The sequence below is a fragment of the Phacochoerus africanus genome, chromosome 3, assembly GCF_016906955.1.
Source record: "Phacochoerus africanus isolate WHEZ1 chromosome 3, ROS_Pafr_v1, whole genome shotgun sequence".
In the NCBI taxonomy this organism is placed as follows: domain Eukaryota; kingdom Metazoa; phylum Chordata; class Mammalia; order Artiodactyla; family Suidae; genus Phacochoerus; species Phacochoerus africanus.
Window position 1 is genome coordinate 89,638,312 of NC_062546.1, and position 24,993 is coordinate 89,663,304.

A 24,993-nucleotide genomic window follows, 5' to 3' on the forward strand; every position below is an offset into this window, starting at 1 on the left:
AACCCAAGGTCATGAAGATTTACCTCTGTTTTCTTCTAAGAGTTTTATGCTTTTAGCTGTTACATTCATGTCTTTGGTCCAATTTGAGGTAATTTTTGTATATAGTGTGAGGTAAGGGTACAAATTTATTTTTTGTTTGTGGCTATCCAGTTTTCCCAGCACCATTTCTTAGGAGACTATTACTTTTCATTTAATTCTTGTGGCACCTTGTTGAAAATCAGTTGACCATAGATGTGTGGGTTTATTTCTGGGCTCTCAGTTCTGTTCCAATGATGTAGATGTCATCCTTATGCCAGCACCACGCTGTTGTCATTACTATATAGTAACCTTTGAAATAGGGAAGTGTTAAGTCCTTCATTTTTTTTTTTTTTGGCAAGTCCTTTTTTAAGGTTGTATTTGCTATTCTTTTTTTTGGGTCACACTCACTGCATATGGAGGTTCCTAGGCTAGGGGTCAGGTTGCAGCTGTAGCTGCCAGCCTATGCCACAGCCACGGCAACACAGGATCCAAGCTGCATCTGGGACCTACGCCACAGCCCACAGCAATGCCAGATCCTTCACACACTGAGCAAGGCCAGGGATTGAACCTTTGTCCTCATGGATGCCAGTCAGATTTGTTAACCACTGAGCTACCTCGTGAAATCCCAGGTTGTGTTTGCTATTCTTAGTTGCTGGTATTCTGATAGAGATTATGTTGCATCTATGGATCAGTTTGAGGAGTATCACCATCTTAATATTAAGTCTTCTGTTCCATGAACATGGGTTGTCTTTCAGGTCTTTAGTTTCTTTCAGTGATCTCTTTTAGTTTTCAGAGGGTAAATTTTGCACTTCTTGGAGCTGCTGTTGTGGCTAACTGGGTTAAGGACCTGATATTGTCTCTGTGAGGATGGGGGTTCAATCCCTGGCCTTGCTCAGTGGGTTAAGGATCTGACATAGCCATGGCTGTGGTGTAGGCCTGCAGCTGTAGCTCTCATTCTGCCCCTAGCCTGGGAACTTCCACATGCCGCAGGTATGGCCATTAAAAAAAAAAAAAGAAGAAAGAAAAAAAGAAAAATTTTTCACTGCTTTTGTTAAATGTATTCCCAAATATTTCATCCTTTTTATGCTATTGTAATGGAATTGTTTTCTTAATTTTATTTTTGGATTGTTCATTGCTAGTGTATGGAAATTGATCTTATATCCTGCAAGCTTATTGAACATGTTTACTAGTTCTGATAGTATTTTTTTTTTTTTGTCCTTTTAGGGCCGCACCCGTGGTATATGGAGGTTCCCAGGAGCTGCAGCTGCCGGTCTACACCAGAGCCACAGCAACTTGGGATCTGAGCTGCGTCTGCGACCTATAGCTCATGGCAACGCTGGATCCTTAACCCACTGCGCAAGGCCAGGAATCGAACCCGCAACCTCATGGTTCCTAGTCAAATTCGTTAACCACTGAGCCATGACAGGAACTCTAGTTCTGATAGTTTTTTAGCTGATTCTTAGAGTTTTCTATATGCAAGATTGTGTCATCTGTGTATAGAGATATCTCCATCAGGAAATAGTCACAATGTCTACCTAAAATAATAAATGAGGGAGTTCCCGTTGTGGCTCAGTGGAAACAAATCTGACTAGAATCCATGAGGTTGAGGGTTCGATCCCTGGCCTCACTCAGTGGGTTAAGGATCTGGTGTTCCCATGCAGGAATGGCCACCATCCTGTATGAGAGTCATCTATGCTGCCTGCAGCCCACGCTGGACTACCTTGAGGCCCTGGGGCTTCTGTTCAGCCTGTTCAAGACCTCCATGTACACGGGCACCATCCCCAAGTGGCTCCGGGATGTTCTGCAGGTCCTGGGATGGACTCTTCAAATTCAGTAAGAGCAGATGGAGTCTGATGCTAGTTGTGTGCTGAATGCCCGTGCAGACAGGGATGTCCTTCAGGAGATGCCTGATGGGGTTACATGTTATTTGGGGTCAACTTTTTTTTTTTGTCTTTTAGTCTTTTTTCTTTAGGGCTGCACCCATGGCACATGGAGGTTCCCAGGCTAGGAATCTATTGGAGCTGTTGCCACCGGCCTATGCCATAGCCACAGCAACACTGGATCCTTAACCCACTAAGTGAGTCCAGGGATCAAACCTACATCCTCATGGATACTAGTTGGATTCATCACTGCTGAGCCACGATGGGAACTCCCTTTACTAGCAATTTTTTTTTTTGTAGTGACATGGCCTTTTCCCTCAATTCATTTTCCCCTCTAGAAGCACAGTAGGAAAAAAAAAAGGATCTGTATTCATGTAACTCCAAAGTGTTTTTTGGCTATTTCATTAGTAAAGCAAACATTTGCAAATATCCTATAGATTATTCTTCAAAAGGAAGAGATATTTAGCTTGTGTGTAACTTTTGGTGGGGAGTAAATTTGAGGATCCAGTTGGTTTTATTCAATGATTCGTGAATCAGCAGCATCCCACCTGGCAAGTAGGAGGTTGCTCCCTACTTTCATTTCATTCACACAGACAAATGTAAGAATGAGGTTCCAGCGTCAACAGTAAATCAACGGAGGCCTGTTTAGCCTCTGAACCTGCCACACATGGGGTTGCTGGAAGGCTGAAGACATGATTCTTTTTTTTTCTCTTTCTTTTTGGTAACCACAGTCTGTTCTCTATATCTGAGAATCTGTTTCTATTCTGTAGATAAGTTCATTTGTACCATATTTTAGATTCTGCATATAAGTGATATATATGGTATTTGTCTTTCTCTTTCTGACTTAATTCACTTAATATGAGAATCTCTAGTTGCATTCATGTAGTTGCAAATGCCATTATTTTGTTCTTTTTTATGACTGAGTAGTATTCCATTGTGCATATATGTACCATGTCTTCTTAATCCATTCATCTGTCAATGGACATTTAGGTTGTTTCCATGTCTTGGCTATTGTTAATAGCCAAGTGCTATTACAAACATATGGGTGTATGTATCTTTTCAAACTGCAGTTTGGTCTGGATATTTGCCCAGGAGAGGGACTGCTGGATCATATATTAGTTCTGTATTTAGTTTTCTGAGGAATGTCCATACTACTTTCTATTGTGGTTGTACTAATATACATTCCCACTAACAGTGTAGGACGGTTCCCTTTTTCTCACACCCTTTCCATCACTTGTTATTTGTAGACTTATTAATGATGGCCATTTTGACTCCTGTGAGGTGGTACCTTGTAGTTTTGATTCACATTTCTGAAGAGATGATTCTTTACCAAAAATTCTTTCCAAAGAAACAATGTCTCAACAGGCCAAATTCATGTTGACAGCAGGCTGGGGGACATACTGTGCCAGCCTGACCAGGGGCAGAGAGTTGGAGCTGGGCTTCTCACATGCCTCTTCCTCAGCTAGGAGCTGATGCGGGAGGAGATCTACGCTAACATGACCGAGATGCTGCTGGCCAGCATTGACCTGGGGTTGAGCTGTGGGTTGCCTTTTTCTTAATAAACGGAGCGCAATTATAGTTGATGACCTTTCCGAGGAATCCAATGCGTGACAGATACTTTAAGAGGACCACATGTGTTTATACTAGCAGAACACCTGCTTCACTGCTAAAGGTGTCCAGGAAAAGATTTGACCTTTTTTCTTTATAAAATATATATAGGAGCTCCCTGGTGGCCTAGTGGTTAAGGATCCAGCCTCGTCACTGCAGCGGCTTGGGTTGCTGTTGTGGTGCAGGTTCACTCCCTGGCCAGGGAACTTCCACATGCCTTGGGCATGGCAAATACGTGTGTGTGTATGTGTGTGTGTGTGTGTGTGTTTGAGATGTAAACCTAAGGGGCACAGGGAATTCTGTAAACAGCATAAACCAATTCCACTATCACGTGCACAAAGTAACAATACACTTTCAAGTTTAAAGTCATTCCAGATTTGCAAACGTTTCTCAATTGTTTAATAATATCAGAAATGTAGAGGGCACAGTCATTAAAAACACTCTTACTTACCATTTAAAATATTCCAGGCCAGGAGGTCCTCAGTGGGCTCAGTGGGCTAAGAACCCAACATAGTATCTGTGAGGATGAGGGCTTGACCCCTGGCCTAGCTCCATGGATTAAGGATCTGGTATTGCTGTGGCTGTGCTGTAGGCTAGCAACTGCAGCTCCGATTCAACCCCTGGCCCAGTAACTTCTGTATACCTCAGGTGTGGCTGTAAAAAGAACAAAGATTCCAGGCCATGGAGAACACCCCAGTATTTTATTTTATTTTTTTGTTATTTCTTTATTTGCTTTTTCTAGGGGCCGCACCCATGGCATATGGAAGTTCCCAGTCTAGAGGTTGAATTGGAGCTGCAGCTGCTGGCCTAACCACAGCCATAGCAATGGGGGATCCAAGCTATGCCTGCAACCTATACCACAGCTCACAGCAACGCTGGATTCCTGACCCACTTAGCGAGGCCAGGGATTGAACCCGAGTCCTCATGGATACTAGTCGGGTTCATTTATGTTGAGCCACAACAGGAATTCCCTCCCAGTACATTTTATAAATGACTTAAAGCCAAAACCTGCTAAAGAAAGCATAAATAAAAGTTTAACAAGAAGTTTGACTTATGCTCAAAAAGACACATGTACTCCAATGTTCATTGCAGCACTATATACAATAGCCAAGACCTGGAAATAACCTGTGTCCATTGTCAGAGGAGTGGATCAAGAAGATGTGGTACATATAGACAATGGAATATTACTCAGCCATTAAAATGAATGAAATATCAGCATTTTTAGCAACATGGGTGGACCTAGAAATTATCATGCTAAGTGAAGTAGTCAGACAATGAGACACCAACATCAAATTCTTTCACTGACATGTGGAATCTGAAAAAAGGACAGACTGAACTTTGCAGAACAGATGCTGACTCACAGACATTGAAAAATTTATGGTTTCCAAAAGAGACAGTTCAGGGGGTGGGGGGATGCACTGGGGTTGTGGGATGGAAATCCTATAAAATTGGATTGTGATGATCATTGTACAACTATAAATGTAATACATTCATTGAGTAATAAAGAATTTTGACTTATGTATATGTATCAATTTTAAATAAACTCTTCCTGGTGAATAGATTTAATTAGTGTAGTGGGTGAATAATGTACTTGGACCAAGGAGGGCTCAGTATCAGAATAAAAATGAAGCACTGCCAGATGATTTTGAGGGAATTCCATACCCTATTGCCACATGAGAAATGAAAATGCAGTGTGATAAAAGCATACATCCTGTGTTCCCATTAGCAAAACAACCCCCCCCCCACAACCCCCAAGACCATGAGCACATGTGTCTGAGTGATTGCTGGGTGTGGAGGAGAGTATGGAGCCTTGCAGCCTGAATGGTTGACATGGTTTTCTGGGCCAGAGCAGGGGTGGTACGAGAACATGGGAACCATAGCAACACGGGATCAAAGCTAGTTCTGTGACCTGCACTATAGCTCATGGCAACACCGGATCCTTAACCCACTGATCGAGGCCAGGGATTGAAACTGCATCCTCATGGGTACTAGCTGGGCTCATTACTGCTGAGCCACAATGGGACTTCCACAGAGCAATTTTTATATTTGCTAAAAGATAGTGAATTAGGAAAAAGCAGGGCCAGGCTTTCAATGTTTGGTGGAAAAAAGTTAGCTGAGTGAAATAATTAAAATTAACCTGGATGTTGAAATCAACACCACATTTCTACCATCTCTGCAAGTTCCTCACCCTTCATTTCAGCCCCTTCCCCCATCCCCCGGCCACCACTCATCTGCTTTCTGACACTGTACATTGGTTTTGCATTTTTATAGAATTTTGTATAAATAGAACCCTATGTATTTTGTGTGTATTTTGTGTCTGGCTTCCTTCTCTCAGCAAAATGGTTTTGAAATTCATGGATGTTGTTGTGTATAAAAATAGTTTATTCTTTTTTGTTACTAGATAGTATTCCATTGTGTGGATATACCACATCAGGTTTTACCATGAAAATGTGATTTTAACAGAAATGTTCTGTTCTCTTAATAAGAAACATCTAAAGTATTTACTTATCATTTATAAGGAAGAACCTGCCCATTATAGTAAAGGAGCACTTGCCCTCTGAAAATACATAGTATCTTTTAGAGGGAAATAATATCAATATGGCCAACCTAAGTTAGATTTATTTATTTATTTATGGCTGCATGCCCCAGCATGCAGAAATTCCTGGGCCAGAGAGCAAACTCTCACCACAGCAGTGACAATGCTGGATCCTTAACCACTAGGCCACCAGGGAACTCCCAAGTTAGATTTTTTTTTTTTAGACGAAAGAAAGGGCATTGATACTGTGGAATTTCCTTGTTTACAAGAGAGTAAAATATGGTCGTATAGGTAACAGTATTTTTTAGTGAAAGTCATGGAACTTAGGATGTAATATAGAATTAGCCACCATAACCAGAAATGTAATTCTTCAATCTAAGAAATGGTATAAATGATGGTTCTGCTTTGTGCAAATGCTACGTGCTGCTTTGCTTGAAATGCTCACAGAGCAATGACTGGCTCACCATTGGTACTGTGCCCCTGACTCCCCCACCTCTGCTAATTAGCGCAGCCAGAGTGGTCTGAGACCAGCCACAGGGCCACAGAATGAAGTCTCAGACCTTTTCTAACAAGGTCCAGGGGACCCTTGGGAAGAGGGTCACAGAAAGTTCTAGGCACAACCTCCTGGCTTCTGACTTACCTATGCCTCAACCTCAATCCTTGGCTTTCCTCGCCACGTGCCATGTCTGCCGGTTGCTTTATCAGACATTGGCCTGGGCGGTGTATCTCCTTGCAAGATACCGGGATGTGCAGCAGACGGTGTATCAGGAGATAGTGAAGAATCTGGGGGAAAGGCAGGTCCCCACAGCCGCAGACGTCTCTAAAGTCCCTTTGATCCAAGTTCTGCTTAAGGAGAACTTGAAGTAAAAGTCTCATGGAAATTCATGCCCAGACCGTGACTCTGATTCTTTATTGTAACGATCGTGCTTTGACCTAAAAATGGGTCCTAAGCACATGCTTTAGGAGGGAGGTGTTCATAACCATCTTTATTTCCTCTTGGCCTCATCAGGGTGGCAGAAAGGCTATTCTGTTTTATGGTTGGAAACACGAATTTCTTCATCAAGACCTTCAGAGCCACCCTTGAACTTTGCACCCACTCCAGACATTTGGATCACCCAGTGTCTCTCTCAGTGGGCTCCTCTGCAGACAAAGCAGATTAAGACTGTTTTGAGCTGTTTGGCTGGTTACCAGACGTGCTTACAAAACACTGTGGTCCTAGTGTGAATCTCCTAGTTGTGCTAGAGATACCAAGTAGGGAGGCTCATGCTCTTCTGGATGGGGCATCCTGGCCCTGAGAACCTGGGGCCTGGGGGTAGAGGTGGTCTGGGGCAGGGTTGAGGGGGGAGGTGGGGTTAGATGAGCAGTGAAGTTTCCTCCTCTCTTGAGGGTCCTGAATGTAGCAGCCTCTGTGGGAAATTCCATGACAAGCAGCAAAGTTTATTCAGAGTACCCGCTAAAAAGATTCTTTGAAACCTGACTTGATAATGATATTGCAAGTTGTGTTGCATCCTCAGTCTTCAGCATGCTGTTTAAACTCAAAAAAAGAAAAAAAGTAAAGGAAAAAAAGCCGGCTATGTGTTAACTGGCATTTGTCAAAGTTATATTCAGTGTCTTTGTAGCACAATCCAAAATTGAAGTCGGCTTTCTCAGAATGTATTTCCTGGAGCCCAAGTCCTAGGAACTAGTCCTTGATAAATTTCATAATTTATGGCATAAATTTGTAATGATTCCTCTTGGGAGCACAATAGCATGTTTGCTTTATGTTCTGTAAACTTTTTTGACTCTGAAACCTCTTTTCACATTCCCCAGAATATGCACTGGGCTAATCTAAGGAGCCATGGAGGTCCTTGGAGATTTCCTGGTTGAAACTCTTTCTAGAAAATGAAAATGTCAGTACATACAGACTTTTCTTTTTTTTTAAATTAAAGTATAGTTGATTTACAATGTTGTGTCAATTTCTGCCATACAGCATAGTGACCCAGTCATAAATATATATACATTCTATTTGATATTTTTTTAATTTTTTTCCCGCTGTACAGCATGGGGATCAAGTTATTCTTACATGTATACACTTTTTTCCCACCCTTTGTTCTGTTTATACATTCTTTTTTCATATTATCTTCCATCATGTTCCATCCCAAGAGACTGGATAGAGTTCCCTGTGCTGTAGAGCAGGACCTCCTTGCTCATCCATTCCATACACAGTTTTCAATGTAGTAAAGTATTTTGAAAGTCACTACTCCCTTCCTGTCCCAGTTGACTTTTCCAGGCTGTTTCCAGTGCTGCCAGGGAATGGCCAGGTCACCCAGGAGGACCTGCTTGTTGGCGGGTATCTGATTCCCAGAAGCGTGAGTGTGGCTGACCTGGCCAGGCAGGGCTGAGCAGGGGGGCTGGATTGGAAATTTGCTTCCATGGTTAGGACATCCTTGTCTCTAAGCGGGTATCTATAGGTTTCCTTTTCTCCTTTTCTCGTGCATGTTTTTTTTTTTTTTTTTTTTTATGAGGGTGAGGCTTTAGGAGCAAGGAGTGGTGTATTTGTGACTTCTCTGGCAAAAGCAAAGCCAGGTGTTTCTGTAGCACACAGGCCTCTTCCCCGTCCTCACCCCAGGCCCCCTGGAAGCTTCAGGTCCCTGGGGGAAGCATTTCTGAAGGACCTGAGTTGCCTTCTCTGTGACTGCATTGATGTTCATTCAGGATAGGATGTGAATTGAAGGGGCCCTGCCGCACAGGGTCTGGGGGCCTCTTGGGCCCTTACACGGCTCCCTGGCCTGAAGTGTCTCTGGAGCTGGGGCTCTGGCCTCTGCCCTGTGTCCCTTGATTCTGCTCTCTGTTCCCTTCTGATGAAATAGCTTGCTCAGATCCAACTGGCCCTCTGCCACTGTGCCACGTCCTTCTAGGATGAATGAAACCTTCCCTCAGGCCAAGGAGTTCCGGTCTGAACACTGGCTTTGGGTAGGAAACCTGTGACAGGGTGGGCAATTTTGGGTCCATCCCCTTTGGCTCTGGGGCTCGAAGCTGCATCCAGCAGAGGACTGCAGAACTGGAGATCCACCTGGTCATGATCCAGGTAGGGCAGGGGGCCAGGTGAGCCTACAGGTGTGGTTTGGGTTACTGGGCTCCTCTGCATCCAGACTGAGGAGTTCTCTGGGGGCACAATGGGTTGAGGATGCAGCGTTTTCACTGCAGCAGCAGATGTTCATCCCTGGCCTGGGAACTTCTATATGCATTTGGTGGGGGGAGAAAGAAGGGAAAAAATGACTTTGAAAACTTTAAATAAGAGCTTCACATTAAATCCCATATATATATATATATTTAAATATAAATTTTATGCATAAATTTATATAAATTCTATATATATATACTTTAAAATTTATTTTATTTTTGCTTTTTTCATGGCTGCACCCACGGCATATGGAAGTTCCCAGGCTAGGGGTCAAATCAGAACTACAGCTGCTGGCCTACACCACAGCCATAGCAAGTCAGGTTGGAGCCTCGTCTTCAACCAAAACCGCAGCTCAGGGCAAACACCAGATCCTTAAATCAATGAGCAAGACCAGGGGTCAAACTCACATCCTCATGGATATTAGTTGGATTCCTTTTTACTGTGCCACATCTGGGGAACTCCCCCTTTTATATGTTAAAATACCTTCCCTTCCCCCAAATAGCCATCTTTAGCCCCATGGCCACCTGCTTGGTTTCTTTCCTCTTGGAAGTCTGTGGGCAGAACTGGTGTGTGTGTGTGTGTGTGTGTGTGTGTGTAGTTGGGGGGTTCTTGAACCCAGGCACTCACACGGGAGCCTTACAAAGAGGTGAGTTGGAGTATCCAGGGAGTGGATCTCAAATATTATGGATCTTCCTATCACTAAGAGCTCCTGGAATGCAGATTCCTGAGCCCTGGCCACAGAGAGAGTAACTTTGTGGGACTGGGCTGGGCTCTGGGAGATTCTTTTTTTTTTTTTTTTTTTTTTTGCCTTTTAAGGCCTCACCCAAGGCATATGGAGGTTCCCAGGCTAGGGGTTGAATTGCAGCTACAGCTGCTGGCCTATGCCACAGCCACAGTGATGTGGGATCTGAGCCGAGTCTGCAACCTACACCACAGCAAATGGCAATGCCAGATCGTTAACCCACTGAGCGAGGCCAGGGGTTGAACTGGCAACCTCATGGTTCTAAGTTGGATTCGTTTCCACTGCGCCACGATGGGAACTCTGGGGCTCTGGGAGATTCTAGAGCAGTGGTTTGTGGGCTGCATTTGGTGTAAGAAATGCAGAAAGTGTAAGAAAGTGTGGAGTGCCTCCACCCAACTGGCGGCTGCATCTGCTTTGAGTCCTGGCCTCCCAGGTGTCCCCCCTCAGTGCTGTCACCAGGTTACCATGGAGGAAGTGACAACTGCTGTCTTAGACCCCCTCAGCACCTCCTTTTATGTGAACCAGACTTTTACATGGTTGGGTTTTCAAACACTGGGAGGCTCGGTTTTGTTAGAGAATACTTACACGCCTATCACAAAGCATTGACTTTTCTGCTTATACAGTATCTGAGTTCAGGCTGCAGCAGGAACTGAGCAGTGTCTGAAGGAAGTTTTATGAAAGCAACGCCTAGTGTAGAAAAGACGTTCCACCCCTTAGCCTTCCCTGTGGATTTGGGAAGCCTGTCATGACCTGTTGGCCATGGGAACCTTGGCCCCAGGATCGGGAGCTGCTTTGGAAGCAGGAAGGATGACCTGGCAACCGTGTCCCTTTTGACTGATGAGGAAGCTGAGGCTGAGAGTTGGAGGCACTTGCCAGGTTGCAGTGTGGCAGGTGTCCCAACCTCCCACATGTCAGGAGTCCCTCCTGCAGGTTGGCAGAGCCGGGGCTGGGCGCTGAGGGCATCAGAGAACATAAGGGGGCCTGCAGGGGGCTGTGGATGGTCAGCGTGGGGGAAGGCTGGGAGGGAAAGAAGTTGAGGGGCACAGCCAGGGTGAGGGGGGTGGCCTACCATGTGGCCATCCAGCCTCTGGGCACGTGGTGGCTGAGTGGTGTCACTTCTAGGGTGGCTGAAGCTGGCAGAAGTGGGCCCTGCAGACACTGGCCAGACCCACTGGTGCCTGAGGTGAGAGGCAGCTTGGTGTGTAAAGGATGACAGCTCCAGGCTGTGCCAGTTCATGGCCTCCAAGCCACCCTGAGCCTCATCCACAGGATGGGCCAAATACACACCCCTGGGATGTGTGAGCAGTGAGAACACCTGCTCTGTCTGCTCACAGCGACCGTGCTCAGGAAGGTGCTGGTCCATTAAGTGCTGCTGTGTGTCCCGAAGCCACGGCCCAACATGCAGAGCCCTCGTTCTACCAGAGCCCAGATGGTGGGAAGGGGGTCAGAAACCAGATGCTGGGTGGTGGTGAAGGTGGTTTTATTTGCTTGCTGCTATTAACATGCAAATGAAATTCTTGCTCCATGAGTCCTAATTTCTACTTGTGCAAGGATAGAAAGGGAATATCATCATTTGAAATTACCAGGAGAAAAGAGAAAGGAGAAGGCACAAATAAACAGTACTAGGAATGAGAAAGGAGACATACCTATAAATGCAGCAGGTGATTTTTTTTTTTTAAATCAAAAAAACACTGCAAACAACTTTGTAACCAATGAATTTTAAGACAGATAAAATGGACAATTTGCTAGGAAAAATGTACATTACCCAAACTGACTCAGTGTGAAGATATAGACCTCAAATATTAAATACCTTGATTCAGTAGTAAAAAGATCTACCCCCCAAATATTTCCAACCTAGAGAGTTTCATCGGCAAGTTTTATCAAAATACCAATTCAATGGATAACCATCATTTTCATGAGACTTGTATAACCATGACAGTCATGACCTGGAATGGATAAAAAAAGAAAGGAAAACCACAGGCAGATCTGACTTATTAACAAAGATGAAAAATACTTTAAATGAAAAAGTGGCAGGACAAATCCAGCAACATATTAAACAGAAATGCACTGTTACCATATCAGGTGTGGTCAGGAATGCAAGGATTCACCTCAAGATCAAATTCACCACAATGACAAATTAGAGAAAAATTATATGACCACCTCCCAAAATGATCGCTAAAACTCAGCACGCATTCATGAAGCAAGTCTTTTAGCATAACCATGTGGGAGGGCCTTCCTTGGCCAAATAGAGAGCATTGGTCCCAGCAGTGCAGCAAGCATGCCCATGGCCTCCTGGAAGGACGGGATGGCTTTGATGGTGCAGTAGTAATGTGTTTCCTTAAAATCAGGAACGAGACCTTCATACTGCAGAGAGAATGTTTAGAAGATGCCCCTACCAGGAGTTCCCATCATGGCGCAGCAGAAATGAACCCGACTAGTATCCATGAGGATGCAGGTTCGACCCCTGGCCTTGCTCACTGGGTTAAGGATCCGGTGTTGCCATAAGCTATGGTGTAGTTTGCAGATGCAGCTTGGATCCTGAGTTGCTGTGGTTGTGGTGTAGGCCGGCAGCTGTAGCTCTGATTCCATCCCTAGCCTGGGAAACTGCATATGCTGTGGGTGTGGCCCTAAAAGGACAAGAAGGAGGAGGAGAGGAAGAGGAGGAAGAAGAGGAAGAGGAAGGAGGAGAAGGAGACGCCCCTACCCATGGGAAGGAGCTTTTTTTTTTTTGTCTCCTGAATAGTTTCACATTTTCAGTGAGTACACACTGCCACTCAGAAAGGTAAAAAGGCCATATGGGATGTTGACCTTGGAGTGGGGGTGTTCTTGGGTGGCTGAGAGGCAAGAGCGCTAAACCCTGACCACTAGACCATCAGGGCTAGCAGGCTTCATGTAGGATCCCAATTCTTGTCCCTTTGGAGAAAAAATTCTGCAAAGAGACCGAGAGTAGTGAGGAAAGTATAGTGTTTATTAGGAGAAAAGATATGTAAGGAGACAGCCTGAGCAGGCTCAGAGAGATGGACAGACACACAGACACACAGACACACAGAGCGCCATGCACTTGGGGGTGGTTCAAATCACTTGTGTCCAGTCCTTCCAGGCTTCCCCTGCCCAATCATCTTGCTTCTTCTGGCTTTGGCCTGACTCAGGGCCTCCCTTGTTCGCATCCTTCAGCCAGGATGGATTTTAGCACCAGAGTCTCTGGGAAGTTGACAGGGTGTAATATGGTCTGGTGCCCCGCCTTTCTCTGACCCCTGAGAAACTTTCTGAGCATGTGTAGTTCTGGAGGTCTCTTTGACTCTATCTTTTATCCAATCAGGATGCATCTTTTATCTTGAAGTTATCTGTCCACTGGGAACAGATTATAGTTGTTCAGCCTGGGACCCACCTGTTCCCTGCTTCAGGACGACCCCCACGTGAAGCCTCCTTCTGCCACGTGGGGATGTGCAAATAGTCCTGTGAGGTAAGAGCAGAGGGTCAGAGGTTAGACATTGAGGTGATGGTGTCTCCATGCCACAGTGTTATAGGGCTGCCTAAGTACAGGCTGTTCAGCTTGGCTCTCTGACAGTGCCAAAGTAACGCCTTCAGCCCGGGGCTTCACTGAGCCCTGCCCCCGCCTGCCCCCCACCCCAGAGCCCCAACTCAGCAGAAGACTTATCCATGGGTCCAGCCCGGGAGACAGGCTGGAGTTGGGACGGGGAAGCTGTCTGACCTGTGACACCACATGCTGTTCAGCACTGGCTCTCTTGCAGGCTGGAGCAGGGGAGGGAAGAGTGGCTGGTCAGCCAGCCTGCTCTGTGCCCCGCCTCCCCCCAGGAGCTTACATGGTTGTGACAGGGGTCTTTAGAGCAGGTTGCCTTTTATTCCCTAAACCTAGAGATGACTTTGAACATCAGGCCATGGCCAGTTGGTGGAGAAGTTAGTGCTTTAGGCTGGTTGGTACTTAGAGGTTCTTAATAACTGGTCATTTTGGTACTATGACTGAAAAAATGCACAACATAAAAGTTGATAATTATGTTTTATTTGGCAGACATTCTGAGGACTTAATCCTGAAACTGACAACACTAATAGCCTAAACCTGGTCAGAACACAGACTGGGCCTTGAACCCATGTGCCAGGACTCAAACCCAGCCTAAACCCAGATTGGGACTTGAACCCAGAATTTTAAATTAGAATCACTCACCCAGCATCTGGAATCACTGAGGTTCTTTTTCTTTATGCCTCTTCACAGAAGGAATTCTGTGAGAGGCAAGTGATAGGCAATAAATAGATTTATTAAGATAGGACCCTTGTGAGAGATGCAAGCTGGCAGGCAGGGAGGCTCTGCCCCCAGGATCTGGTGGGCTACAGTTTTATCATCCACGGGGAGTGGGGGTCAGAAAAGACCGCCTATTCCTCTTTCTTCGAGTAGTAGTAGCTCCTCCTTAGTATCCGGTAAGGAGTGTATTCAAATCAGCAGAAGGGCGGTCCCCAAACTCCTGCCCTTGGTCTGAACCTGAATGCAGGCCTCACCCCATCCCCCGTCCAATGACTTGAGGCCTATCTCTTGCCTCCACCGGTCTAGCAAGCCTGCCTCGTTCTGATGGTCCTCTCGAGCAGTTATTAACTTACCGTGATCTCCCAAATTTCCCTAGGTTTCCCTCTCTATGGTCCCTTATTGGGACCTAGCTACCTGTGCCTCCTCCATCCCTGTCAAGCCCAGGAGTCAGGACTCTCAGGTCACTTGGAGGAACTGCTTCCAAGAGGCCAGGGAGGAGCCAGGATATGTAGGAACTTTAGTGACAAAGACCAGGTAGTTGGAACATCAAAAGATTACTGTTCATTAAAGAAAACCAGACATCTCAAGTTAAGGAATTCAGTGCTTTGCTGTGTATGGGATATGCAGGAATCTGGGTTCAATGAAATCGCCCCTTTGACGTGCATGTCAGCTCTCTGGGGCCAGCATCCTGTGCTTTCTCATCCTGAGTCCCTTTGGGTGCACTGTCAGGGCAGGTGCAGCAGGTGATGGTGGGCTTCCTGCCTCCATCCTGAGTTCCCTCAGGGCTCACTGCTGGGATGGCTGTAATGTGATGGCTTGATGGCTGCAACATCCTTGGTTTACTGCTAGGTAGTGACATTGTTCATTCACAGTACTTTCCACTTTCACTGTCAGAGGTTGGCTGCTCCTCCCTTAGAACTGTAGAATGAAGAATGTTTAAACTAAGAATGTTAAATTAAATGAAGCCTGTGGGATGCTTTGCCCCCACCTTTTGACACCCACCCCCCTGCCCCCATGTCTGCACCCTGAGGGCAGTGGCTGAAGGTTCCGAACCAATGGGAGCCCTGGAATGTCTCTCTTTTCCATTGCTCCTTTGATTCCTTCTTCATTTAGACCTACAGTGGAAGCAGTAGGGTTAGAAATTTGAACCAGCTGATAAAATGTCAGCATGTGAACATTCTGCCTGCACGTCTTTGTCCCCTGGGACTCACAGTTGCTCAGCAGACCTGCCAGCTGTTTCTGGCTAACACAGTGGTTCCGTGGGCAGCAAATGCCCACATCTCGTTTCCCTGGCTCCCTGTGGCCAGGGCCTAGGGGGAGGAGGACAGGGACCCAGGCAGGACTGTCAATTTCCTGCCTCCCAATTTTGAAGCCCTTCTCTCTCTTCTTAGTTGCTTCAACATTTTGAGATCAAAACATCTCCTTAGACTAAAACCATTCATGCTTCTGATGCCAGGGGAGCCCATCCATGTGCGTTTCATCAGCAGGAAGTAGCCTGAAGTTTTCACCTATCAGTGGACTGATGCAGACCTGGTGGCAGCGGGCGAGGAAGAGGATCCCTTCTGAGGCTTTCTTGCTCATAAACCAGCCTCTCGGGCTCTGGCAGACATTGAAATCCTTTTTTTTTTTTTCTTTTTCAAGACACTTCCGTGGGTGCCTGTATGTATGTAAGTATTTATTTATTTATTTATTATTTTTTTGCTGAACATGCAAAATGTGAAATTTTCTGGGCCAGGAATAGAACCAGTGCTGCAGCAGTGACATGAGCCAGCAGTGATGACAGATCCTTAACCCGTTGTGCCACCAGAGAACTCCATACTTTGAAATCTTTTTTTTCATTACTCAATGAATTTTATTACATTTATAGTTGTACAACAATCATCACAACCCAATTTTATAGCATTTCATATTGTGAAATCTTGATTCAGAGTAATGTGAGAAGATTTTCACTTTTGCCCACCTGAGTTGCCTTTCCTTTGAAGAAACAGCTGTTTGGAAGCCAGTGGCGTGGAATTTTCATGCCTCACATGCTGTCTCACCCTTGGACTCAATATTCAGCTCCCTGCCATCTCCTATGCATTTGCCACAGGAGGTGTGGTGTACTTATAAATCCAGGGCTTTAATACACCTTCTGCAATGTGACATCCTGACTCCATGTCAGGATTTAGTTCCAACTTCTTGTTTTTTTTGTTTTTTTTTTTTTAGGGCTGCATCCGAGGCATATGGAAGCCTAGGGGGCTAGGAGGCTAGGGGGCTAATCGGAGCTGCAGCTGCAAGCCTACACTACAGCTACAGCTACGCAGGATCCAAGCCGCATCTGCAACGTACACTACAGCTCATGGCAAGGCCAGATCCTTAACCCACTGAGCAAGGCCAGGGATTGAACCTGAAACCTCATGGTTCCTAGTGAGATTTGTTTCTGCTGTGCCACAATGGGAACTCCAGAACATTTTTATTTCAAGGAAAAATAAATACCCAAGTGGGCATCTATAGATAAAAAAATAATACTTTTATCTTCATAGTTTTATTTTAAACATCTGAACTGGAAATGTGACCATTGGTGACCACACAAGGCTCTGACTGGATGCCTCGGGCACCCAAGTGTTTTTGTCCTGTTGCTGTTCATGCTACTTACTGACCACCAATAAAAAACATGATTTTATAATATTCTCTCTGTACTATCATACTTGAGACCTCTTATTCCTGGTTCCATAGTCTTCTTTACATAATCTTTACCCACAGATCACTTTCCTATTAATACATATACTACAAATCTTTCTTCCCCTCTTTAGTTAGTCATTCTGCAAAGTAATCCTTAAAGTGTAAATAATATCTATTTCACATACCCATTCTGTTCAAGTATTAATAATATTGAAATCTGTGTGATGTTAGCTCTCATATGAAATTGTGTCATGTTATCTGACAAAATGTTGGATCACTTTGAGGTTGCAGTATCTATACTCACTTTGTTTTTTAACTTCTTAAAAAATAAAAAAAAAAATGCTTTTAGAGCCACACCTACAGCATATGGAAGTTTCAGGCTAGGGGTTGAATCAGAGCTGTAGCTGCTGGCCTACACCACAGCCACAGCAATTTGGGATCTGTGCTATGCCTGCGACCTATACCCCAGCTTGCTGTAACACTGTATCATTAACCCACTGAGGAGGCCAGGGATCGAACCTGTGTCCTCATGGATACTAGTTGGGTTCTTAGCCTCCTGAGCCACAATGGAAACTCCTATACTAACTTTTATAAACTAGATAAAATTTTCTTTTGCTTGAGACAGAAATTTTAAAAAATCGAGAAAGGTGTTTGCTGCAGCATCTAGTGCTCTAATCTGCTTCTGAAGCAAGAGTGAAATGGCAGACTCCTGAAGAACACCAGAAGCCAGGACATGAGTATGTTACAAATATATTGCATTTCTGAGACAAGACTAAGATGATGGTATAGAGGACTGGAGTTCAACTTCTCTCCTAAAACAACAACATCACAACCAAATGCTGAGCAATCTTCAATCAAATGGACTGGAAACTTTCAAAAAGATATCCTACTCCAGAAGAAAAAGAGGAGGTCACATCAAGAGGTAGGAGGGGAGATTACACAATATAAGCAACCCCATACATCCCAGGTGGGAAGCCCCACGGACTGGAAAATAACTGGTTCACAGAGACTCACCTACAGGAGTGAGGGTTCTAAGTCCCACATAAAGTCCCCACACCGGGGATCTGGCATTGGGTGCAAGAGCCCCCAGAGCATCTGGCATTGAAGGCCAGTGGGGCTTGTGCACAGGAGCTCCATGAGACTGGGGGAAATGGAGACCCCATTCCTAAAAGGCACACACAGACTTTCATGTGCACTAGCTCCCAGGGCAAAGCAAAGTCTCCATAGGAATCTGGGTTAAACCTGACTGCAGTTCTTGGAGGACCTCATGGGAAAACAGGGGTGAATGAGGCTTGTTGTGGGAGAAGGACATTGGAGGCAAAACTCTTGGGAATATTCATCAGCATGCCTTTCTCTGGAGGTGGCCATTTTGGGAAAATCTGGCCCCACCCGTAAGTCAACCTGAGAAGCCCCAGGGCAAACAGAAATCCAGGTGGGATCACAGCCCCGCCCCTCAGTAAACAGGCTGCCTAAAGTCCCCCCAGGCACGCAGCTGCTTCTAATCACACCCATAGACAAAGCCCCACCCACCAGATGTATAGGAATCAGTTCCACCTACCAGTGCTCAGTCATCAGTCCCTCCCATCAGGAAGCCTACACCAAGCCCTCATACCAACTTCAGCCACAAGGGGGGCAGACACCAGAAGTAAGAGAGGCTACAACTCTATTATCTGTAAAAAGGTCACCATGCCAAAAACCTATAAAAGTGAAAAGACAGAGAACTATAACTCAGATAAGGGAGAAAGGAAAAAAAAAAAAAGAACAGAAAAACAGCTAAGTGATCAGGAGATTCTCAGTCTCCAGGAAAAAGACTTTAGACTGTTAATGCTGAAGATGATGCAAGACATTGGCAATAAACTAGAGGCAAAGATGGATAATTTACAGGAAACACTGATCAAAGAAATACAAGATATAAAACTTAAGCAAGAAGAGATGTAAAATACAATAACTGAAATAAAAAATTCATTAGAAGCAGTCGACAGCAGAATACAGGAGGCAGAATGAATAAGCGAGGTGGAGGACAGATTAGTGGAAATCATGGATGTGGAACAGAAAAGAGAAAAAAGATTGAAAACAAATGAAGAGAGTCTCCAAGAACTCTTGGACAACGTGAAACACACCAACATCCATATTATAGGGGTGCCAAAAGGAGAAGAGAGAGAGAAAGGGACAGAAAAAATATTCGAAGAGATAATAGCCAAAAACTTCCCTAACATGTGAAAGCAACCACTCACTCAAATCCAGGGAGTGCAATGAGTACCATATAAAATGAATCCAAGGAGGAACACCCCGAGACACATATTTATCAAACTAACCAAAATTAAAGACACAGAGAAAATATTGAAAGCAGCTAGGGAAAAGAAACAAAGATCATACAAGGGAACCCCAATAAGGTTATCAGCAGATTTTTCAGCAGAAACACTGCAGGCCAGAAGGGAGCGGCATCATGTACTTAACATGATGAAAGGAAAAAACCTCCAACCAAGATTACTTTACCCAGCAAGGCTCTCATTCAGATTTGAAGGAGAAATCAAAAGCTTCACAGAGAAACAAAAGCTAAGAGAATTCAGCAACACTAAACCAGCTTTACAACAATACTAAAGGAACTTCTCTAGGCAGGAAAGAAAGGGCTACAACAGGAAACAACAATACCACAAATGACAAGGCTCACCAGTAAAGGTATATCTACAGTAAAGATATGAAATCATCCATGCACAATTATGCCACCAAAATCAGAAATTGTGAGAAGAGGAGGGTACAAATTCAGGACAATGGAGATGCACTTGCAATTAAGAAACCAACAACTTAAAAAAATCTCATATCTATATATATATATATATAGACTCATTTAAAAACTACAAACCAAAAATCAACAATTGATACAAAAACAAATAAGAAAAAATCAACTCAAATACAACAGTAAAGATAGTCATCAAACCACAAGAGGAGAGAACAAGAGAAGAAGGGAAGAAAAAAGAGCAACAAAAACAAATCTAAAGCAATTAATAAATTGGCAATAAGAACATACATATCAATAATTACCTTAAATTTTAATGGACTAAATGAACCAACCAAAAGACATAGACTGGCTGAATGGATACAAAAATAAGACCCAGATATATATGCTCTCTTCAAGAGACCCACTTCACTTCTAGGGACACATACAAATTGAAAGTAAGAGGATGGAACAAAATATTCCATGCAAATGGGAATCAAAAAAAATCTGGAGTAGCAATACTCATATCAGACAAAATAGACCTTAAATTGAAGAATATTTTAAGAGACAAGGAAGGTCGCTACATAATGATCAAAGGATCAATCCAAGAAGAAGATATGACAATTTTAAATATCTACACACCCAACATAGGATCACCACAACATATAAGGCAACTGCTAACAACTTTAAAAGGAGAAATCAATAATAACACAATAGTAGTCGGGGACTTTAACACCCCACTTACAGCAATGGACAGATCATCCAGACAGACAATCAGTAAGGAAACACAGGCCCTGAATGAAGCAGTACACCAGATGGACTTAATAGATATTTATAGGACATTCCATCCAAAAGCAACAGAATACACATTCTTCTCAAGTGCATATGGAACATTCTCTAAGACTGACTACATCCTGGGCTACAAATCAAGCCTCAGTAACTTTAAGAAAACTGAAATCATATCAAGAATTTTTTCTGACCACAATGCTATACGACTGGAAATCAACAACAAGAAAAAAACTGCAAAAAACACAAACACGTGGAGACTCAACAATATGCTACTAAACAACCAATGGATCACTGAAGATATCAAAGAGGAAATTAATAAATACCTAGAAGCAAATGACAACAAAGATATGACACTCCAAAACCTATGGGATGCAGCAAAAGCCATTCTAAGAGGGAAGTTTACAGCAATACAAGCCAACCTCAGGAAACAAGAAAAAGCTCAAATAAACAGGCTAACCTTACATTTAAAGCAACTCGAGAAAGAAGAACAGACAAGACCTAAAGTTAGTAGAAGGAAAGAAATCATAAAGATGAGAACAGAAATCAATGAAACAGAAATGAAGAAAACCATAGAAAAGATCAATGAAAGGAAATGCCTGTTCTTTGAAAAGGTCAACAAAATGGATAAACCCTTAGCCAGACTTATCAAGCAAAAAAGAGAGAGGACTCAAATCAATAAAATTAGAAATGAAAAAGGAGAAGTAACAACGGACATCACAGAAATACAAAGTATCATAAGAGACCACTATATGCAACTATATGCCAATAAAATGGAAAACCTAGAAGAAATGGACAAATTCTTAGAAAAGTACAAGCTTCCGAGACTAAACCAAGATGAAATAGAAAAGATGAATGGACCCATCACAAGAACTGAAATTGAAACTGTGATTAAAAAACTTCCAACAAACAAAAGTCCAGGACCAGATGGCTTCACAGGAGAATTCCATCAAACATTTAGAGAAGAGCTAACACCTCTCCTTCTGAAATTATTCTGAAAAATGGCAGAGGAAGGGATACTCCCAAACTCATTCTATGAGGCCACCATCACCCTGGTACCAAAACCAGACAAAGATTCCACAAAAAAAAGAAAACTACAGGCCAATCTCACTGATGAGCATCGATGCAAAAATCCTCAACAAAATACGAGCAAACCACATCCAACCATATATTAAAAGGGTTGTATATCATGTTCAAGTGGGATTTATCCCAGGGATGCAAGGGTTCTTCAATATCTGCAAATCCATCAGTGTGATACACCACATTAACCAACTGAAGAATAAAAACCATATGATCCTCTCAATAGACGCGGAAAAAGCCTTTGACAAAATCCAACACCCATTTCTGATAAAAACCCTTCAGAAAGTGGGCATGACGGGAACCTACCTCAACATGGTAAAGGCCATCTATGACAAACCCACAGCGAACATCATTCTCAATGGTGAAAAGCTGAAAGAATTCCCGCTGAGATCAGGAACAAGACAAGGATGTCTGCTCTCGCCACTACTCTTCAACATAGTTCTGGAAGTCCTAGCCACAACAATCAGAGAAGAAAAAGAGATAAAAGGAATCCAAATTGGAAAGGAAGAAGTAAAACTATCACTATTTGCAGATGACATTCTATTCTATTCTATTCCTAGAGAATCCTAAAGACTCTACCAGAAAACTCTTAGAGCTCATCCATGAATATGGCAAAGTCGCAGGATACAAAATTAACACACAGAAATTGACTGCGTTTCTATATACTAACAATGAAAGATCAGAAAGAGAAATTAGGGAAGCAATCCTGTTTACCATCACATCCAAAAGGATAAAATACCTAGGAGTAAACCCACCTAAAGGGACAAAAGACCTGTAGTCTGAAAAAACTATAGGATGCTGATGAAAGAAATCAAAGATGACACAAATAGATGGGATTGGAAGAGTCAATATTTATCAAAATGACTATACTACCAAAGGAAATCTACAGATACAATGCAATCCCTATCAAATTACCAAGGACATTTTTCATAGAACTCAAAGAAAACATTTTAAAATTTGTTTGGAAGCACAAAAGACCCAGAATAGCCAAAGACATGCTGAAAAAGAAAACTGGAGCTGGAGGAGTCAGGCTCCCTGACTTCAGACTATACTACAAAGCAACAGTCATCAAAACCAAATGGTACTGGTACAAAGACAGAAATATAGATCAGTGGAACAGGATAGAAAGCCCAGAATTAAACCCACGCACCTACAGTCAACTCATCTATGACAAAGGAGGTAAGAATATACAATGGAGTAAAGACAGCCCCTTCAGTAGATGGTGCTGGGAAAAGTGGACAGCCACATGTAAAAGAATGAAATTAGAACACTTCCTAACACCATACACAAAAATACACTCAAAATGGATTAAAGACCTAGATATAAGACCAGATACTATAAAACTCTTAGAGGAAAATATAGGCCAAACACTCTCTGCCATAAACAACAGCATCATCTTCTGCAATCCACCTCTTAGAGTAACAACCGTAAAAACAAAAATAAACAAATGGGACCTAATTAAACTGAAAAGTTTTTGCACAGCAAAGGAAACCCTAAACAAAACGAAAAGGCAACCCATAGAATGGGAGAAAATCTTTGCAGATGATGCAACTGACAAGGGATTAATCTCCAAAATATATAAACATCTGCAGCTCAATACCAAAAAACAAACAACCGCAACAAAAAATGTGCAAAAGATGTAAACAGACAATTCTCCAAAGAAGACATATGGATGGCCAAAAAACACATGAAAAGATGTTCAAAATCACTCATCATTAGAGAAATGCAAATCAAAACCACTATGAGGTACCACCTTATACCAGTCAGAATAGTCACCATCAAAAAGTCTACAAACAATAAGTTCTGGAGAGGGTGTGGAGAAGAAGGAACCCTATTACACTGTTGATGGGATTGTAAATTGGTACAGCCACTGTGGAAAACAGTATGGAGATTCCTCAGAAAACTAAAAATAGAACTACCATTTGATCCAGCAATCCCACTCCTGGGCATCTATCCAGAGTAAATCATGACTCAAAAAGACACATATACTGCAATGTTCACTGCAGCACTCTTTCCAATAGCCAAGGCATGGAAACAACCTAAATGTCTATCGACAGAGGAATGGATGAAGAAGGTGTGGTACATATACATAGTGAAATATTACTCAGCCATTAAAAGGAATGAAATACTAGCATTTTTAGCAACATGGATGGACCTAGAAACTATCATGCTAAGTGAAGTCAGTCAGACAATGAGATACCAACGTCAAATGCTATCACTTACATGTAGAATCTGAAAAAAGGACAGAATGAACTTCTTTGCAGAATAGATACTGACCCACAGACTTTGAAAAACTTATGGTTTCCTAAGGGGAGAGTTTGAGGGGTGGTGGGATGCTGGGCATTTAGGATGGAATGTTATAAAATTGGGTTGTGTTGATCATTGTACAATTATAAATGTAATCAATTCATTGAGTAATAAAATATATATATATTTTAAAATTAAAAAAAATCTAGACAAACCAAGCAACTTGAGGTGAACCTCTTATTCTACAAGGTGACCCTCTAGTGAGGTACGGCCCTTCTCATGGATGGGCACAGTGGGGGGTCACCCCTGGGCCCACCCCTCAGTCTCCATGGATAGAAAGAGAGGCAGCCAGACCAATACTGCCAAAGAAATTGAAATCCAATTGGTTAAGTCTGTACATCAACTGCCCGTTTATAGGAATACAGGATATGGGGGACATGTTAAAATTCCATGTGGATGCCATTAGCAAAATCCAGAGTATAGCAAAGTCTACGGGACAAATAATTTGTTTTTCAACAAGAAAGTGACAAGAAAAAGGGGGTTCCCACTGTGGCACATTGGGTTAAGGATCTGGAGTTGATGCAGCTGTGGTTCGGACTTGATCCCTGGCAAGGAACTTCCATGTGCCATGTGAGTGGGGGTGGGGGTGGGGGGAAGAGAAAGGGGGAACTGCCATAGGTTAAGAGATTTAAAGGATAATTAGGGAAATTAGAACAATTTGTATTTGATTACATTAAGGAAATATTGTTACATATTGTCACATTAACAAAAGTGATCTTACCTCTTGGAGGTATTCCTTTTTTTTTTAAACCTTTTTAATTTTTAAGGGCCACACCTATAGCATGCGGAGGTTCCCAGGCTAGGGGTCTAATTGGAGCTACAGCTGTTGGCCATAGCCACAGCCACAGCAATGCCAGATCTGAGCCTTGTCTGCAACCTACACTACAGCTCACGGCAATGCTGGATCTTTAACTCACTGAGTTAAGCAAGGCCAGGGATCAAACCCACAACTTCATGGTTCCTAGTCAGATTCATTTCCGCTGCACTATGACAAGAACTCTATCTCTTGGAGGTATTCCTTAAAGATATAAATATGTAATGTTTATGGATAATATGTTACAACATCTTGGATTTGCTTTAAGATAACCAGCTTGCCATGGGGGGCTAGTTATGTGTATGTGTTGGGTATGTGAATCAGGACCAGCTGGATGTTAACAGCTGGGAGCTGGTGACAGTCCATGGAGGGTTCACCTGCTCTCTGCTTTGTGTACATGAGAATGTTTCCGTAATAAAAAAGT

General features: G+C 43.3%; 1 protein-coding gene across 1 annotated transcript; it reads left to right on the forward strand.

The window, feature by feature from the left end:
- The first annotated feature begins 1,681 nt into the window (after window positions 1–1,681).
- Window positions 1,682–15,699, forward strand: LOC125121929 (cytochrome P450 27C1). The gene is given in 11 exon segments (XM_053743489.1): window positions 1,682–1,815; window positions 1,817–1,851; window positions 3,264–3,437; window positions 5,233–5,306; window positions 6,748–6,905; window positions 8,312–8,390; window positions 8,901–8,942; window positions 8,944–9,006; window positions 9,008–9,109; window positions 15,597–15,646; window positions 15,648–15,699. Coding segments are annotated over 11 exon segments (963 nt in total).
- Window positions 15,700–24,993: the final 9,294 nt, after the last annotated feature.